The sequence below is a fragment of the Zalophus californianus genome, chromosome 7, assembly GCF_009762305.2.
Source record: "Zalophus californianus isolate mZalCal1 chromosome 7, mZalCal1.pri.v2, whole genome shotgun sequence".
Taxonomy (NCBI): Eukaryota; Metazoa; Chordata; class Mammalia; order Carnivora; family Otariidae; genus Zalophus; species Zalophus californianus.
In genome coordinates, this window is record NC_045601.1 from 45,607,834 (window position 1) to 45,628,127 (window position 20,294).

Here is a 20,294-nt window from a genome sequence, read left to right on the forward strand (position 1 = left end):
GCACAAACTTTAAGTTTATTTTAGTTTTCATTTAGTTCAAAATATTTTAAAATTTACCTTGAGATTTCTTTGGTACATTATTTAAATGTGTGTCTAATCTCCAAGTATTTGGGGATTTTTCAGCTCTTTCTCTTAATTTTTGTTTATTTCCCTTGTAGTTTGAGAGCAGACTGTTTGATTATAATTCTTCAATTCTGTTTCTTCTTGCAGTTCTATTAATTTTTGCCTCATGTATTTGGACACTCTGTTAGGCCCATACACATTAAGGATTTTTATGTCTTTTTGGAGTATTGAACCCTTTGTCATTATGTAATGCCCCACTTTATCCTGGATAACATTCCTTATTCTGAAATCCGCCCTCTCTGAAATTAATATAGCTAACTCCTGGTTCTTTGTTTGTTTGGTTTTGGTTTTGGTTAGTGTTAGCATGATGTATCTTTCTCCCTCCCTTCACTTTTAATCTTTATTTGTATTTTTTTAAAGATATATTTATTTATTTTTGAGGGGGTGTGACTAGGCAGAGGGAGAGAATCTTTAAGTAGACTCCCCACTGAGCACAGAGCTCAACTAGGGCTCCATCTCACAATCCATGAGATCAAACCAAGTTGGATGCTTAACCAGCTGAGGCACCCAGGCACCCCTCTATATGTGTATTTATATTTAAAATGAATTTCTTGTAGACAACACACAGGTAGGTCATATATTTTGCTCCACCTTGATAATCTGTCTTTTAATGTGTATGTTTAGACCAGTGATTATTCCTATAGTTAGATTAATATACCATATTTATTTTTTTCTATTTGTTGCCCTTGTTCTTTGCTTTTTTTTTTTGTCGACTTTTTTCCTGATTTTGTGGTTTAATTGAGCATTTCGTATGATTTTATTTTCTCTCCATGGGGAAAAACAGTTCATGCATGTAGTCTTTTGACCCTATTTGGCCACATAAGAATGATCCTTAGGCCTAGAACACTTCCTTCTCAAGAGATAGGGTCCTCACAACCTGTGTATGGAAATATCTTTCTCTGTTTCAGGCAACAATGTATACTCCTTTGTTTTGCTTAAGCACGTGTGTCGTATGGCACCTGAACAGCCTTAATGCTAGATCTATCTTCTGCTGGAAGGGGATGACAGCCTTCATTCTGTGGTGCAGGAGAGGTGTGTACAGACCAATTGCCCTGTGTTGGCTGCTGGAAGTGACCCACTGGCCATGGCAGACTAATGTCTAATACTGAAGATCGTGCTCTTTCTCTGTTTACTGTGAGTCACGTGTTCTGTTCAGTACTTGACAGCATTGTTTTCCATGGCGACTCTGATATCAAGATGCATTTGGACTTCTACTCCTGATAATAGGCAAGACATGTCACTTGCTCAATGCTTTCCTTTCTTAGCATATCAATAATACTTGTTTTTACTTTTTTAGGGCTTGGCCTAGAGTTCGCTGTATACATTAACAACTAATCCAAGTCTGCCTTTGAATAACGTTGTATCGCTATATGAATGCAAGGACCTTATAATAATAAGATATTCCTAACTCCTCCCCGTCCCTTGTGTCATTGCTATCATTCATTTCAAGTAAATGTAAGCACACATGTATATACATATATACACACACACACACACATAATTGAATACATTGTTGCTATTTTTATTTTGAATAAACTTACCTTTTTATCAATTAATGAGAAAAATAAAAGTTTTTATTTTATCATCTCCTATTCTTCCCTGATGCTCGTTCTTTAAGGATATCCATGTTTCTGACCAATATCATTTTCCTTCTCTCTGAAGAACTTCTTTTAACATTTCTTGCACAGCAAGTCTACTGGCAACAATTTCCCTCAATTTTTGTCTGAGAAATTTTTTATTATTCCTTCACTTTTGAGGGATAAGTTTGAATGGTACAGAATTTTAGGTTGGTGGGTTTTTTTTTCTTCCGGAAAATTTCAATATTTCACTCCTCTCTCTTATTACCTGAATGACTTCTGAGAGGTTGTATGTAATTCTTATCTTTGTTCCTCTATAGGTAAGGTGTTTTTTCCCTCTGGCTTCTTTCAAGATTTTTTATCTTTGATTTTTCTGCAGCCTGAATATGATGTGCCTAGATGTAAATTTTGGTATTTACTGTGCTTGGTGTTTTCTGAGCTTTCAAGATCTATAGTTTGATGTCTGACATTAACTTGGGGGATACTCTCAGACCTTATTGCTTTAAATAATACTTTTGTTCCTTTCTTCTCCTGGTATTCCCATTTTGTGTATGTTATACCTTTTGCAGTTCTCCCACAGTTTTTGGAGATTGTAGGTTTGTTTTGTTTTTTTTTTATGTTGGGGGGGAGGTTTTAGGAGGGTCTTTTTCTCTTTACGTTTCATTTTGGGAAATATCTCTTGTCATCTCCTCACACTCAGAGATTCTTTCCTCAGCCATGTCCAGCCTGCTAATAAGCCAACGTGTTTGATTTCTAGCATTTCTTTCTTTTTTTAGGATGTCACTTCTATTAACTTTTGAAGATTTATAGCACCTAAATTATGTTTGCTTGAATGTATGAAGGTTAAAAAAATTTTTTTTCATAAAATACAAGAGCACCCAATTTGGTCATCAAGTAAAAGTAAAAACTAGGTTTCCTTTTAAATTAGTCCAAAGTAGCATTTAGGAACTTAGTCATAGGCCGCAGTGTTGACACCATGACAAAGCCAAGTATAGGGTTGGGTCTGGTTTTATTTGGTTGTTTTCAGTAGCCAGTGCTCCTGGATTAAGTTCTGAAAATGGTCTAGTTGTAAGGCAGAAATCTATTTGGATTCCACCAGAGGTATGTTCCTTGAGTTGGCTGCTGCAGGGTGAGGCACATTTTCTGGGACCCATGTCAACTACCTACTAGTCATCAAGGTAAAAAAATTCATCGTCTCCTCCTTGGTATTCCATTCCATGGAAATCAACTCAGTATTGCAAGATACTTCAGTTCCACCAAATCCTTTCACAAACTAGGATCTTTCTTATGACCTGTGACAGTTTCCAGTGTAGCTCCAAATTTTTGATAGTTGTGAGCAAACCATTCCAAGAGGGACATATTCTCAGTCAGTTCATGTTCCTCTCCTGTCAGTGAAATGAGATTTATCCTTTTCTTATTCTTCAGTTAGATAGAGAATTTTCTCCTCTTCTGTGCCTTGGCAATGAAGAACATTTCTCATTATATCCAGATTTTCATAAACTGTTAGAATCTCTACAGCTCCCACTTGCAAAGCCTTTAGTGTATCTTCATCTCCAAAACAGTACTTACCTGTGTCCTGGCTGATTTCACCAAAATGTTGAATTAATTTCTCTGTTTGAATGAATTTTACCTCAGTAGATAACTCAATGGCTTGGTTTCCATTTTCATCACCATAGGATATATCAACTAATTTTAAATCTTTTGACTGCAGCGTCTCTCCAAACATATCAGATTGACTTAGTTCAGTTTTAAGGTCAGCCGATCCACCTAAAATGAGACTGGTTACATTCATTTTGTGGAAATAAACAGCTGTCTAGCAGTCTCTGCTACTTTCTAAATATAGTTATTCCACTTCCAGACCAGGCCTTACATGTATGGATTGCTTGGCTCAGTGCTCAGGGTTCCCTCTTCTGTGCCCAGTATCAGTCAGGTCTTGGTTTTTGCAGAGGTACTGCTTCTGGCCTGGGCAAGCTACACCTGTCTACTTGCCGTGCTGCTTGATGGATGCGGCTCTTTGATCTCCCACTCCAACTAGGCAGTATGATACCAATTCTAAGCTTTATGCTGAAGGCTTTATGCTGAATTTTTACCTCACCATTTAGTTTGGAAGGAGGGTGCTGATTACTTAGCCCCTAAAATTCATGCGTAGACTGGTCCCTACTTACTGTTTTGATTTTCCTTTATACTTTTCTTTTCTTGCTTTGACTATAGATCCGAATATTTATTATTAATTTTTTCTTTTATTATAGTGGTAAAAGAGATTTGTGCTTATGCTCAATCTTCCATTTTGACCCCAGAAGTAGAAAATAGCTTTAAATCCAACTACGAAGAGCTTTTACTTATTTAATAAGGTTAGTGGGCAGTGGACAATCTTTGACTTAGGGTGAAAAAAAATCTAAAAGTTTTAAAAATAAAATCAACTGAATTACATCTCTAAAACAGACCATGATCAACCACTGTATGACTGTCCTATGTGTGGGCTCATCTGTACAAATTACCATATTCTCCAGGAACATGTTGACTTACATTTGGAAGAAAGCAACTTTGGACAAGGTATGTGGATATGTTTAAAAATAAGAATCTCATGATTTAATTTCTGCTTCCTAGGATATATCTAATTTTTAGAGTAGTGATACAGAGGGAAAAAAAGCATACTGGTTAAAAATAAATTTGTCCCTTTAAAGAATTCTAGTGTAACTTCAACTTCTTTTTAGAAGTTGTTTCGCAGAAAAGTTGTATAGGATGAACGGTTTTGAGCAGTAACTAAATTAGTGATTTTGCCCCCAGAGTTTTGCCCCAGAACACTAGTATTTAGAAGACAATGAAATATGTATACTTTAAGAAATCTGTTTGCTGAGGTTAAGGCCATTCTTTCAACAGCTAGAAATAACTGAATTTAGCATCAGGTCAGCAAAAGTTGTTGTTGAACTAGGAAGCTGCCATATGGCACTTACAGTTTTTAAAAAATATATGAACTGTATGATTGAAATGTTTTTCAAGTTCATTTCCAGTTTGCCCAGTTTCTTATATTACCACTTACTAGTTTTGTAATTGACTCTATACAATTTTTTCTCTGTTCCTTATCTTTTTGAATAGTGGCATTGATAAAGTAATCATTGTTGGTACCTTAGAAGTAGAAGGATTCTGTGACTTTAAGAGTCCCATTGAAACAATATAAAGTAGACCCTAAAAGAAACCAATTGTGTTCTACTGGATTTCATTTTCTTAGGGTACATTGATATCTCCTATTAATTCAGGGGTCTTCAGTACCCAGTATTAATGATCCTAATCCCAATCAGTGATCTTCATGAGTAATATTCCTTGCTCACTCAGCCTAATCCCAAAATGAGAATCACTGGAGCAAAGATGGAACAGTCCTTTTCTCCAGTGATTCTCTACCGACTGCTGTGGAAAAATAACCCTCTGAAGCTGAAAGTCTGATAATTCTTTTGTTTATAATAGGCTTTGTATGGGTACATAAATTATTCTATAAGCCTATGGTAGATAATGAAAGATATGTCCTGAGTAAATCACTGTAGATAGTGTCAGAAGTACGCTAAAAATCAGTTGTAAATTGTTTATCTCCGGCAATGGAAGTGGGGACCAAATAGGAAGATGTAGTAGAGACTGAGAGATTTGAAAGGAAAAAAAGAATATTCAAATACATAATTCAAATATCAAATTGGAAGTCAGGGAGACCAGATCCTGGCCAGAAGCTACTGACTAATGGATCTGTGGGATATTGGGTAGAGAGGAAACAGGGAAACATGCTGCAAAGTTGTACCATTTGTTTGAGACCAGACGGTGATAAAGCTATACTTGGCAGACATATTTTTATGCTCTTCATTATTTCCTTTTCTCCCCCCAGTTTATTTTAAAAGCCAATCCTTATTTGTGTTAATAAGGAACACCAATGAAGAGTATTACTTGATTTCTCTAAGTTCTGGTTTCCTTAGGAAATAATACCTAACTTCCTAAGGTTGTTATGAGGATCAAATGAGATAATTAATGAAAAATGCTTGTCACAGCCTACCTATTCAGTGAATATTGGTGATTTAAGTGGAGGTTCTACCCTGTAGAAGCCGTTCAAGTTCTGCTAGAAACAGTGTTTCCGTGACATCATAGTCGTGAGTAAATATCAAAATAATAGCATTTATTCCATTTAAAAGATATGAGTTAACGTATAATAGGTGAGATTTGAATTCAGTAGTTATTTTATTCTAAACATTAAAAATATCTAATAGGCATAGATAGAGTCCAATGTTCTAGAGATCTAGAATTGGCTCACCAGCTTCAACAAGAAGAAGACAGAAAGAGGAGATCTGAAGAATCACGACAAGAAATGGGAGAATTTCAGAAGCTGCAGGTACAAAGATTAATAACAATTGTAATATTTTGCTTTGGTAGAGTTCTTATTTTTCAAACATGCTGTCAAGACTGCAGCCTATTATTTTTGTCATTTTTGGTATACAAAATACTCTTTTTACATACACATTTTATAATTCATAACAGCTACCACTTATAGGTACTCATTCTGGTCATGTACTGGGATAAGCACTTCATATATAGTATCTTAAGATCATCACAACAACTCCCTAAATGACAGATGAGTAAGTAAAGACAGAGTGCTTATGTAGCTAGTAACTTGTTCAGGTTCAGGCTGTACTAAATGGTAAAGCCTGGATTCAAACCTATGTTAAATTGACAGGGCAGATTAGGAAGCAGATACTCAGAATTTAAGTGTTTGTATAGATAGATACTTAAAAGAGAAACTTAGAATTAGTATCTCCTGTCTGAGTGTTAAATTTTTTTAGTGATTGCAATTCAGGCATTTAAAAAGAAACATTTTTAATAGAAAATCCAATTTTGGTGGTATTTGAGACTTTATCTTGGGTTGATGGTGGTACCTGCTGAACTAAACTGGCAGCATCTAATATATTTTTAATGCATTTAAATTTTTAATAGATTTTTCTACTTTTTTCAGTCATAATTTTCTGTGAACTACTACCTGTGCTAATAATGCTCAGAGTTTCTAAAAACTGTTTTTCTATGTGCTAATAGGATAACGTTTGAATAAAAAGGGCTTATGATTGAATAGGTTTGAAAGTATTCAGTTAAACAGGTTTGTATACCGCAAGATTTTTCAAAACCTTTAATATACTAATGTGCATTGTACCTACCATAATTTTCTCAGACCTACTTCTGAGTTTTTCTTCTCAGATATGTTACACATGACTATATAATTCTCATTTTAGAATATCTAATTTAGGCTGTTTTTCTCCTTGGTGATTCATTTATTTGCAAAACATTTTCCCACCAAGATTCAGAGGAGGAAAACAAGTTTGCTTTTCCTCAGTTTTCTTTGTCTTATATGATTTTGAACATTATCAATAAACAAAGTTTCCAGTATTTAAAGGAGTTTGTTGAGTAACTTTGGAAGTTGTTTAGATCTCAAAAACTTTTTGCATAGAGGCTGTGTTACACATTGGAGATTCTCTATCCAGTGTGCAAAAAAACATAGTTAATTTACTATGTAGAATTACTGCCTGAATGAATTATGGATTAAGTAGGCCTTCATAGGCTAGCCTGGAACCAAATAATAAGTACTGACAAGTTTTCTTAAATAAATCAGTGGTGTGTTCAGAACTCATCTGCCTTTTTGCATACCTTTAGTAGGAAGGCAGGATTCTCTACCTTCCCTAATACAAAGAAAGCAAATCTCTTGCCCTGGTGGTTGTTAACAGAGAAAGGCTGTTACTAACTTAGGGATTTGTGTGTGTGTGTTATTTATCTTTAATAAAAATCTTAAGAAAAATCTTTAAATAAAAATCTCTAATAAAAAATCTTAATCTTGTATGAAAGTCTATAAACCAGAATGTTTCGAAGTACATTTCCAAATAAATAAAACTGTAATAAGTTTCCATCCTCATGGAGGTAAAGGGACATAAAAAGTAAGTCATTTTTATATTTGCTAGAGACAATATGGTTTAGATAATTCTGGAGGATACAAACAACAGCAACTACGAAATATGGAGATAGAAGTCAATAGGGGAAGAATGCATCCATCTGAATTTCATAGAAGAAAAGCTGATATGATGGAATCGCTAGCTATTGGTATTGATGATGGAAAAACAAGAACTTCTGGTGAGTACTTTAACATCAAAATCATTATTTCAGTAGTTCATATAACAGTGAAGTAATAATCAGGATTTTTTGAATTTTGCTTAATTTTAATTATCCATAGTTTGTATACTTTTAGGTGAGACTCTTCAAATAATTTTTTTAATGTGTTTTTTTTAAACCTCTGCACTTTTATTTTTTCATTAATAATTCACTTAAAAATAATTTACTTTTATATTGTGTTCATTTACTTGACATTTGGAAATGAGCCTTTTAGAAGTTTTTATTGAGTGTTTACTATGTTCTACATCAATGCTGTGTGATAGAAGTACAAGTGAGTCAAATATGTATATACATATATATTTTTTAATTCCAGTAGTCACATTAGAAAAAGTAAGAAAGAAGGATGAAGTGAAATTAATTTTAATATTTTAAACCCTATGGGTCCATAATATTATTATTTCAACATATAATCAATATGAAAAACTATTAATGAGATATTTTGCAATCTTCGTACATTCTTCAAAATCCAATGTGTATTTTATACTTTACAGAGTATTTATATCTGGACAAGTCACATCTCAAGTGCTTAATAGTCACACTTAGATAGTGGCTACTATATTGTTTTAGTATAGATTCAGACACTAACATCTTTATATATATATGCATCATTTAACTCAAAACAGACATTCGCTTGTATACTGTTACATTTTTCTGGATTAGTTAATTGTGATTTAGATAGATTAAATTACTTTCCCAACGTAACCACATAGCTACTTATTGGCCCAGCTAGTATTCACAATCCAATCTGCCTTGCTCCAAAGAATGCCTTTTCCATGATGTTTTTTAAGGTATCTTTTTAATATACCTATTAGTGTAGTAAAAAAATTTATATGGAAACAGCTTTGTTCCTGCCACAGAGGTTCCTAATCTTACTGTTTTAAAGCTGTAAACCTCCCATATGTATTTTAAATCCGTTGTGCATCCCTTTCTGATTCTAATCCCTCCTCATCCACAAGGAGAACCGATATCCTGAATTTGGTATTTATTAGTCTCATATACTGTAATGCTTTCACCATATATGTAGGCGTCCATAAATATATGTAATATTTTAATGTATTTAAACTATGTATAAATTGGTATACATCTGCTTCTGTTTGGTCTGCTTAGAGATGGTGATTCTTATAGCTGTACTTCCTTCATTTTGACTCTGTATAGTACTTCCTTGTATGAGTTATACACAACTTATTTACCTGTTTTTGTGGTTGACAAACATTTAAGTTGTTCATACAAATTATGAATAGGTTTTTTTTGTTGTTTGTTTTGTTTTTTTAATCCTTAATGCCCATTATCCATTGACCCCATTATCCATTTACCCCACCGACCTCCCCTCAATTTGTTCCCTTTTGTCAAGAGGTCTTTTTTAAGAGTTTCTCTGTAATGCATCCAGAACTGGAAATACTAGGTTAGAGGGCATATACATCTCTAACTTTGTTAAGGTTATTATAGAATTGTTTTCCAAAATGATCATAATCTACATTTGCATCATTGTATTCTCACTCACACTTTGTACGGTGACACTTTTTAATTTTTGCTACTCATTTTTGAAATGATACGGTACTTAATTTGCATTTTCCTAATTACTCCTGAGTTAGTTTCTTCAGTAAAAAACCTATTCCCTTCCTTTGTCCTCTTTTGGGTTGTCTTTTTCTTATTGATTTGTGGGAGTTCCTTCAATATTCAGGACACTAATTCTTTGTTGATTACATGAAATACAAATATCTTCTTCAGTATTTATAATTTGCCTTTAAATTTTGTATATGATATCTTTAATTAGAGTTTTAAATTTGAATTTAATCAAATTTCTGTCTTTATCTTTATTTATATCCTAAGTGTCTTGTTTAAGGAAATCCCCCAACTTTGAGGTCATAAACATACTCCTTTATATTTTCTTTAAACATTTATACTTTGCTTTTCATATTTCTACTTTTAATTCACTCGGGGTTTATTTGTACATAAGTGTGTATGAGAGAGAAGGAGCGAGAGAAAGAGAAGGTGTGGGTTTAATTTTTTTCCCTTATTTATAACAGTACTTTTAAGTTCTTATTGCTTATGTATTTCAAGCAATAAGAAAGGAAAGCAACTCTGTACTTTCCCCACTTATCTGTAATTCCCTATGCCATATATTTTCAATTCCATGAGTCTGTTTCTGAAGACCATCTTTATATTTCTTCAAGGGTCTCCATGTAAAAAGGTTTCTGTGGGATAGGACATTCCAACAGATGTGGAATATGATTCATTAGGGTATACAGGAAGAAAATACTAGAATTTCTATTTGTTTTTAATTTATGTCACCCTTTAATTTCTATTTGTGTATATGTTTTAAAATTACTATAGAATGTAGTAGAGTATGTATAATTTAATACTAATATATCTGTAGAAGATTAAAGAATACTGCTCTGTAATGTGCTATGTCCTTTTTGTAAACTGCTTTGAAATTCAGCGATTGTGTGGCAAAGATTTTTATTTTTATTAGTTATGCAAATGTTAATTGAAGCAGCTATTAGTTAAAGCTATTATTTCTGTTTAACAATAGATTATAATTTAACAAAAGATATTGGAAAATATCTAAAGAGATTTAGGGGCCAAGGATAAAAAATTTTATTATGAGGAAATTTTTCTTTGGCAATTATATATGATGCTAAAGTTGCTAGGACCCTGTTACCTAGACAGTGAGGCACCATTGTTTTAGTATAAGTAGTATGCTAGTGTTAGGAACACTTGCATAGTAGTAATAAGACATGAACAAAGGTTATAACAGTAAAAAGATAAAGAAGATGGAATTGACAGGATTTAGATGGGGCACTTGAGGGAGAGACTAATATTAGAAGTATATGAGACAGCCATCAAAGATGATAGCTTATCCTTCTAAATCTTCTAAGTCTCTTTTTTATTTTAGGAATTATTGAAGCACTTTACAGATACTATCAGAATGCGGCCACAGATGTGAGGCGCGTGTGGCTTTCCACAGGGGTGGATCACTTTCATTCATCTTTTGGTGACAAAGGTTGGGGTTGTGGTTACCGAAATTTCCAGATGCTACTTTCATCATTACTGCAAAATGATGCTTATGACGATAGCTTGAAAGGTATGTGAAATACAATTCTCTGAACGTGTCCACTGATACATAGTTGGCCCTTGAAAAACATGAATTTGCACTGCATATACATGGGTTTTTTACAGTCTAATATTGTAAATGTATTTTCCTTATGATTTTTTTCCTTACGATTTTCTTTGTTCTAGCTTTGTTATAAGAATACAGTATATAATAAGTATAACATATAAAATATGTGTTAATCAACTGTTCATTTTATGTTTTTTGGTAAGGCTCCCAGTCAACAGTAGGTTATTAGTAGTGAAGTTTTGGGGGAGCAAAAAGTTATATGCAGATTTTCAACTGTGCAGGCTATCAGTGCCCCTAACCCCCCTGTATTGTTCAAGGATCAACTGTACATATAATAGGGAGTGAATTAATATATAGTACTTTTGTAACTATCATGTAACGTGTTTGCTTGTATAATTTTAGGTATGTCAATTCCTTGCATTCCAAAAATTCAGTCTATGATTGAAGATGCGTGGAAGGAGGGTTTTGATCCTCAGGGTGCCTCTCAACTTAATAACAGGTTACAGGGAACAAAGGCCTGGATCGGAGCATGTGAAGTATATACACTTCTGACCTCCCTAAGGGTAAAGTATGTACCTGAAAACCCAAGTTGAGGTTATTGTCATACCTGGGAGGTTTTCTTTGTTGTTGTTTTTTTCTTTTATCAAAGGACAGTTAAAAAATAAAATTTAAGTGGCACTGAAAGGCTTATACTAAAAACCAGCAGTTCAGTCCCTATCTTACGTTCTTCTCTCTTCTCAAGTCTGATTTCTCCGACGCAGCTGTTACTTCCATTGTTTCTGAATAATATGCTTTCAGGGCTTTTTTTTCTTTTCTTTTCTTTTTTTGGTTTATCAGTTTTAGACATTGTCTGTTGCATTTCCCTCACATTTCTTACCTGTGTTCACCCTCAATCCTTTTATTTTGGTTAATAATTAATAATTGTATTAATATTATTCATTGCTGATTTTATTTCCTTTCCTGAAAAGCTTTTAACAATTCTCCTTGAGTTAAGAATTGTCTTTTCTTTTCCTTTTTACTATTTGACTGCATCATGGTCTCAACCTTTTTCACAACCTCCACTTATGTAATCTGAGGCACTCCTATTCCTGGACACTTCTTCCTTGAAGCCCTCCATTGTCTTTGCTCTAGATTCCCTTCAAAGCTGTAATCATGTAGCATTTCTTCATTGTTTTCTTGAAGTAGAGCCTGGATTCCATGTCTTTATCTTTTTTGGATTGCTCTTCTGCTTAAACACATCTTTCACTGCTTCCTAAGAAAAGGTGCCTAGTTCTTATTACTTAAATGATAGTTTGGGTGGCTGTGTTATTCTAAATTCAAAATCATTTTCAGATCAAATAAGTTCTTACTCTGTTGACTTCTAGCAATCAGTGTTACTATTGAGAAGGTAAGATGTTATCTGATTTTCATTCCTTTTATTTATAACCTATTTATTTTCTCTGGAAGTTTTTTGCATCATCTCAGTCCTGCTATTATGAAATTTCACCATGAATGTGGGGCTTTGATTCATTGTATTAGGCATTTGTTTTTCCTTTTGAATCTAGAATTGTGAATTGTAAGATCTCAGTGTAGTGGTTAAGAGCTTGGACTTTGGAGTCAGACTGCCTACAGTTGATTCTAGTTTTCCTGCTTATTGGCTGGCTGTATGACTTAATTTGTCTGTAGCCTAGTCCCACCGTTGATAAAAAGAACATGTAAATAGTAACTGCTTCATAGAGTTGCAGTGATATTAAGTGAGATGATCAAGTGCTTAGAACTGTGACTGGCGTGTAATGAGAGCTCAGAGTTAACTTTTTGATAATTACGATTCCTCCATTTTCTTTATTCTTCTTTCTGGAACTTCTGGTAGTTGGCCACTGAACTCCTTTGACTTTTTAAGTTTATTGGTTGTGTTTCATTTTTTTATCTTTGCTTTTTGTTTTACTATGTAGATTTTCTCAGCTTTATCTCCCAACTATTCTATTGAAATTTGTATCTTAGCAATCATGTTTTTAATTTTAAGGGGCAATTTCATAGCATCATAGTCTGTTATGGTTGCAGATTTTTTCCCAACATTTTCCTTCTTTCTATTCCTTGCATTTTGCGGGTTTTTTCCATGTTAATTTGTTTTCACTCTATTTATTTTAGTCTTTTGCATTTTGAAGGCTTTCTTCGAACTTTCGTAAATCCCTAGTTGTCCATTCCTAAAGTGAGGATGAGGCACTAAAAGATCAGAGGTCCTATAGGATTACATGGAGCTTGCAGATGAGCAGACTTCATTTATAGAGTTTTAGGGGGAAGCGTTCTGTTTGTTTGGGGAACTCTGAAAATTTTAATATAGGAAGAGATCTTTTCTAGGGGCCATTCAGAGAAGAATTCTCCACTCTCCTGCCTAGAGCTCCTGCATTGATGGAGGGGGTAGTTAAGCAGTGATTTGCCTTCTTTATGCAAATTTTCAATTCATTTCACATTATACCCCCACTACTACTCTCCCCAATACCTAGTGCCTCTAAGCTTCCAGCCTCTCTGGGATTTTAAGACAATTGTCTGGGGTTTTTTTATTCACTTTTATGTTTCCTTTTCTGCTTTTCATTTTCCAAAAGTGCAGGGCAGTTTGATCTGTCTCCATTATCTTTGTCTTTGGCTGTTTGAATCATTTTCTCCTTGAGTTTTATGTTGTTGGGCTTTCAAGAGGGAACAGAGATAGATGCTTATGATCATCTTTAATGGAAAGTTTGCCTTTAAGCTTCATAGCTCTGTGTTTTCCTTTATGTTTGTTTCACATCATTTTTACCATATTAATTAACTAGATTCAGAGGTGAAATTATTTCTTAACTTTTAAATAGAAAATCTTTGGGGGTGCCTGGGTGGCTCAGTTGATTAAGCGTCCAACTCTGGATTTCAGCTCAGGTCATGATCTCTAAATCAAAAGGACTATTTTAATGTCCTCTAACTTTATTTTTTCTTCTTGCCAGTCTGTTCACACTTTCAGATTACATATATTATATCAAATACTAATTTTTCAAGTCATGTTTAAGGGAAGGAAAATATCTGTCTAAAATACCTGATATATCCAGCTGTTTTCTTGGTGCCTGGAATAGTTTAATTTTTTAGTAAAGCCTCTTTAATACTATACTCTGAATTTTTTCACTAGTTTAAATGTCTTCCTTTTGCTCTCTATCAATTATATTCTGTAGGGTACTATTCAGATTCTAAATCTAAATATGCAGTCAATTTCAAACCCAGAAGTACTGTAGCTACTTTTTTAACAATTTATCCAGAAGTTCATTTCAGCATTTAAAACTCAGTAGTAATCAGTTGAATGTTAGCCTCAACACTAAACTCACTGAGGCTAAGGACAGCAACCGTTACACTGTGTTTGGTGTATTTATATGTTGGTGTATTTGGAGACTCTGTCAAGAGAGACAGGGAGGGACAGGATACCTGTGCTATACTTTAAAGTGACAGAAAGGCTTTTAGTTGCTTTTGCTTATAACCGAACTTTTATTATTTTTTTAGAGATTTTATCAGAGAGAGAGAGAGAGAGAAAGAGCACATGCACAAAAGTGGGGGGAGGGGCAGAGGGAGAGAGGGAACCTCAAGCAGACTCCTTGCTCACTGGGGAGCCTGACATGGGGCTGGATCCCACAACCCTGAGATCATGACCTGAGCAGAAATCAGGAGTTAGACCCTCATCCCACTGAGCCACCCAGGCGCCCAGTGCTTCTACCCGACCTATTAAAAATAGTTGCTGAGAAGTGTCAATAGTGCTTCTGGTTAAAATAATTTCATTAATTCAAGGCTGACTTCCTCTTGAGGAAGGAATACCACTGTGATCTAGTGCCAAATAGCAGATAGATAGATGTATATGTGGGAGGAGTACGTACAGGGCTTTTCTGAGATCTTTGCAGGTATTCTTTTCTTGTCTGTTACTGGAATTTGTGAGAGCCAAGAGGAAAAATACTCAGGATATTTTTGATAGATGTGAATGGCTATTGTGGAATTAAAATTAGAAGTCAGCTTCTAATTGATCATCAGGTTTAGAGACTTTAGAATGCAAGTTGTGTCTCAGATTACATGTAGATGACTTCTAAAAAACCAAGTATGGGGGCACCTGGGTGGCTCAGTCGTTAAGCGACTGCCTTCGGCTCAGGTCATGATCCCGGGGTCCTGGGATCAAGCCCCGCGTCGGGCTCCCTGCTCAGCGGGAAGCCTGCTTCTCCCTCTCCCACTCCCTCTGCTTGTGTTCCCTCTCTCGCTGTGTCTCTCTCTGTCACATAAATAAATAAAATCTTAAAAAAAAAAACAAGTAAGGTCCTTATTTATTCTTCATAGAGATTCTGTATGTCAGAAAATGTAACTTTTAGGGCGCCTGGGTGGCTCAGTTGGTTAAGCGACTGCCTTCGGCTCAGGTCATCATGATCCTGGAGTCCCGGGATTGAGTCCCACATTGGGCTCCCGGCTCAGCAGGGAACCTGCTTCTCCCTCTGACCGTCTCCCCGCTGTTTCTCTCTCTTTCTCTCTCTCAAATAAATAAATAAAATCTTTAAAGAAAAAGAAAATGTAACTTTTATATCAGTCATCAATCTTATTAAATCTTATTTAAATAATTATTTCTGCATAAAATGACATTTTTCCAGATACTTAATGAAACGTATTTATTTTCTTCTTAGGAAAATATTGATGAGATAAAATTAGTTCTAAATTAAAATTTTTTTGTATTTGATAACTCCATTGGTGAAAATGTTTTAAAAACTATTCTCCAAATCATTTTGTCAATTTTTTAATAGATGCCGCATTGTTGATTTTCATAAGTCAACTGGTCCTTTGGGTACACATCCTCGTTTATTTGAATGGATATTGAACTATTATTCTTCAGAGAGAGAAGGGAGTCCAAAAGTAGTGTGTACATCTAAACCTCCAATCTATCTTCAGCATCAAGGTTGGTATAACTCACAAATAATAAGTATAGCTTATACCTTTAGAGGACAACTAATTGACTTTCGCTTCAGCACAGATTAAGATTCAGATAATAGGGAAGGGGGGAGTATTGAGACATTAGTCTGATTTTCAGAGTGACATTGTCATTATAGTACCTTCCTGGGTATTAAAGGGTGCTATCCCTTGTATATTTCAGGGCCACCTGGTTCACTTTTTCTTGTCCATCCCTTACTTCTTTATTTTTTAGGTCTTCATCTGTGTCACTTCAGTAAGGCCTTCCCCTATCACCTTATTTAAAATTCCATCTTGTTCTCAACCCCTCACCGCTGGCATTTTCTGTCTCTCTTCCCTGCTTTATTTTTTTGCATTTAACATAATAATATGCTTAATTTATTTACCTTGTTTATAGGGTATTCCTTCCTTTTAGAGTGAAAACTCCATGAAGGCAGGAATGTTTGTTCAGTTTGCTTCTGTATAGCTAACTGCCTGGAATAGTGCCTGACACATGGATACTTGGTAAATTTTGTTTAATGGATGATTTTAATCAACAGGAATAGGAGCAGTAAACATTGGGAATTTCCCTCCCCATTGAAATTCTAATATATATAAATTTACTTTTGTTAATCTTTTGGATTCATGAGAGATTTTGTTCTGTGGTAGATAATTTTCAAATGCTTTCATGCATTTGAAATAATTTGGATAAGAAGAATCAAGGGATTAAGAAAGAAGAACTAAAATAATATGGCACAATAGACATAAAATTTTTTGCATTGAAGCCTTTAAGAAAAGAAAAACTGAACAAATGAAAACTGAAGGTTAGGAAATAGAACTAAAACTATTGTGTGTCTTCAGAGTGAGAGTACCTGTCAGAGGGACTGACTTTATTTCTGTTCTAAACTCACATGTGCACACACTGCATACAGAGAATATATATATAGTGTGTGTGAATTTAATAACATGTCTATATGTATAGTAATAGACAGGAGACACACACATATATATAGTTTTTTTTTTTTATTTTTTGATAGGTCATAGTCGAACAGTTGTTGGAATTGAAGAGAGAAAAAACCGAACACTATGTTTACTAATATTTGATCCCGGATGTCCTTCTCGAGAAATGCAGAAACTGTTAAAGCAAGACATGGAGGCTAGCAATCTCAAGCAACTTCGGAAATTTGTGGGAAATTTAAAACATAAGCAATACCAGATAGTGGCAGTAGAGGGTGTTCTTTCTTCAGAGGAGAAAGTTGTAAGTATCTGCATATTTGGTTATGTGAAGCTTGAACCAGTTGAACTTACAAGTTTAAAGTTTTTAGTTAGAATCAATGTTAATCCCTTTGTATCTCATTCTGCATTATTTTGGTTTTGTATCATTTAATTTCTGTAGTGGACATCTTTGAATTTCAAATGCTACCTAATGACTTTCAAATACTTTACTCAGAGCTTCATAAAAATATTTACTCTTACATAATTGTTTATAACATATATGGTAAAGAAAACCTCACTTAATCCCAGGAGACCTAACGCATATTGGTCTTAATAATTATGGTTTATTAAGCGTGATTCTTGTAATTATTGAGACTCCATCTTACGCGTTTGGGGTTACTGGATATACACAGTTCTAGAATTTTAAGTTCAGTACAGTTGCCTCTTTATCCCTTACAGTTAAGTGGTGACTGGTATGTTTATAAGAATTTCTAGGGATTGAAGACCCTACACTTGGTATAAACTGAAGCTATGTAATGGCATATCAAGTCTAGAAAATGCACAGTTCCCAGAATCTTAAAAGAAAAAAAGTCCCTATTAGACTACTCCACATGATTTGTTTCCCTCTGAGGAGAAAAGAGAGGACTAGAGAGGAGCATTTATGAAGAGTAACAGGATTACAGAGGAAAGCACTAAAATTACTTGAAATGAGAGAGAGAACTAGATATCCTTTCAGCCTTACAACTTGGAATATAAAGGCAAAGGTTGTTTCAGAGGTTCTTTAATTTAATTAAATCTCAAAGGTTTCTTTGCCATGACATAAATGCCAAAATTGCATTCATTTTTTCACCCTATCCTTAATTTGGTTGCATAAAGTTAGAGATTAATTTTATTTATTTATTTTTGACTTTTAAAAAGACATTTTTATTTTATTTTTCAAAAGATTTTATTTATTTGAAAGAGCATGCGTGCACACACAAGCAGGGGGTGGAAGAGGGAGAAGTAAGCTCCCCGTTGGGCAGGGAGCCCCAAGTGGGGTTCTATCCCAGGACCCTGGGATCATGACCCAAGTGGAAGGCAGATGCTTAGCTGACTGAGCCACCCAGGTGCCCCTATATTTTTATTTTATTTTTAAAGATTTTATTTATTTATTTGTCAGAGAGAGAGAGAGAGCACACCAGGGGGAGTAGCAGGCAGAGGGAGAGGCAGGCTCCCTGCTGAGCAAGGAGCCCAATATGGGACTTGATCCCAGGACACTGGGATCGTGCATGACCTGAGCCGAAGGCAGATGCTTAACCAACTGAGCCACCCAAGTGTCCCTATATTTTTATTGTACTTCCAGTGTTGTTAACCTACAATATTATATTGGTTTCACGTGTACAATACAGCGATTCAGCAATTCTATACATTACGCAGTTAAGTGTGCTCTTAATCCCTTTTACCTAGTTCACCCATCCCGCACCCACCTCCCCTCTTGTAGCCATCTGTTCTCTGTAGTTAAGAGTCTGGTTTTTGTTTGTTAGAGGTTAGTGTTAATAGTTTTAAATACCAGGATGCTTGTTCATCAACAGAGCATAGGTGAGGTTAAATATTATCATGGAGCCTAGCTGAACATTTTAGTTGTTAACTTTCTGGTTTTAGAAACTGAGACATTGGTGTTAGAATACTAAAAATGTGCATTTGCTACTGTTCTTTTTTGAGTCATGGAGAGTAGCTGTGTCTTTAACCAAAAGAATCAGAACTTGGCTGACTGTGTACAATGCCGCCAGATAGAGAAGAAATAATAATATGAGTATAATTATAATATTGATAAATACTTTATAATGCTTGCTTTGTGCTAGGCACCATCCTAAGCATTTTACCCAAATATTAACTAATGTAATCTACACAACTGCCCCATAGAGTAGTCACTATTATTCCCATTTTACAGATGAGGATGCCTAAGCTCAAAAAAGTTGTATCTATTTCTAAAGTCACACAGCTGCTAAGTAACGAGGCAGGATTCCAATTCAGTCCATTTACGTCCAGAGTCCTTCTCTATATTGCTTCTTCTGGGAGGATACAAAGTCTTATCATTTCATGTTTGTTAATTAAGCTTGCATGTGAACAATTCACTTTTTTTGAAAAGATAGGAAAGTATATTTTGAAAAATGAAAAGAAATCATCAGTTAACATTATTTTCGCATATCGCTTTCAAGCTTAGGTTTTTGTTTTTTCCTTTTTTAAAAAAAAAATCAGTGTGTCTTATATTCTGCCATTTTTAACAGTGCTTGTATACATTATAGGAATTCAGCAAATACTGATGTACTGATTGATCTGCATATCACCAGATAGAAACCTGTGTCTTTTACTAAGGGCACATTAATGACTTTACTTTTTATTTCCGGGTGATTGTTTTTTTATAGCTCATTTTAAAATGTCTTTTTCCTCCTAAGTGATAGCTATAATTTTAAATGTAGGAATTTCAGAACAAATTTGGTGTTTTAAAGTATCCCAAAATGTAGATATTTGTAACTGCATTTTTTGTTTTGTTCTTCATATTTGGAGTTAATTATAATATTTTAATCATGCAGCTCTTATTCAAGGAGAGGAATCGGGTTTCAAAAAATTGTTTTTATCCTGACAGCTGTCCTATAATTACCATAATATATTTCTGCCATAAATATATTTTGAGTATCTAATAATTCCAAACTGTTATATATGTTTGAACACTTGTTTAGGTGAAAGGATTTATGTTGGAAAATATCTCCTAATGCAGTTCAGTTAAGTAATGCATACAAACCTATTTAATAGCCATTTTCCTCAATTCTTTTCATACATTGACTTGTTGTAGTTAGATTCTATCACTGCATTCTTTGTTTTCCATTATGTAATCTTGATTTAACTTTGTTTTAAATTAGCTTGGTATAATATACCTTGATTTGTAACTCAAGTTGTGAAAATAGAACAAATGTTTAAAAGGTCTTTTAGGGGTACCTGGGTGCCTCAGATGGTTAATCATCTGCCTTCAGTTCAGATCATGATCTCAGGATCCTAGGATCCAGCCCCCTTAGGCTCCCTGCTCAGTGGGGAATCTCCTTCTCCCTCTTCCTGTTCCCACAGCTTGTGCTCTCTCTCTCTCAAATAAATGAATAAAAATCTTTCAAAAAAAAAAGTCTTTTAAA

At 34.5% G+C, this 20,294-nt stretch overlaps 1 protein-coding gene and 1 pseudogene across 6 annotated transcripts in view; one reads left to right on the plus strand and one right to left on the minus strand.

Annotated features, from left to right (window-relative positions):
• Positions 1–20,294, plus strand: part of ZUP1 (zinc finger containing ubiquitin peptidase 1) — a 53,071-nt gene that overhangs the window by 12,072 nt on the left and 20,705 nt on the right. For 3 of the 6 annotated variants that reach the window (XM_027601639.2, XM_027601640.2, XM_027601641.2), the window contains exons 3-9: positions 4,143–4,253; positions 5,945–6,066; positions 7,676–7,844; positions 10,780–10,968; positions 11,407–11,572; positions 15,774–15,925; positions 16,953–18,113. In XM_027601639.2, coding sequence (XP_027457440.1) covers positions 4,143–4,253; positions 5,945–6,066; positions 7,676–7,844; positions 10,780–10,968; positions 11,407–11,572; positions 15,774–15,925; positions 16,953–17,302 — 1,259 coding nt within the window. In that variant the 3' untranslated portion in view covers positions 17,303–18,113. Of the gene's footprint in view, positions 1–3,949; positions 4,052–4,142; positions 4,254–5,944; positions 6,067–7,675; positions 7,845–10,779; positions 10,969–11,406; positions 11,573–15,773; positions 15,926–16,333; positions 16,441–16,952; positions 18,114–20,294 lie in introns of those variants that run through there. The other 3 variants (XM_027601643.1, XM_027601644.1, XM_027601642.1) reach the window with 3 other exon arrangements.
• Positions 572–3,798, minus strand: LOC113926759 (annotated as a pseudogene).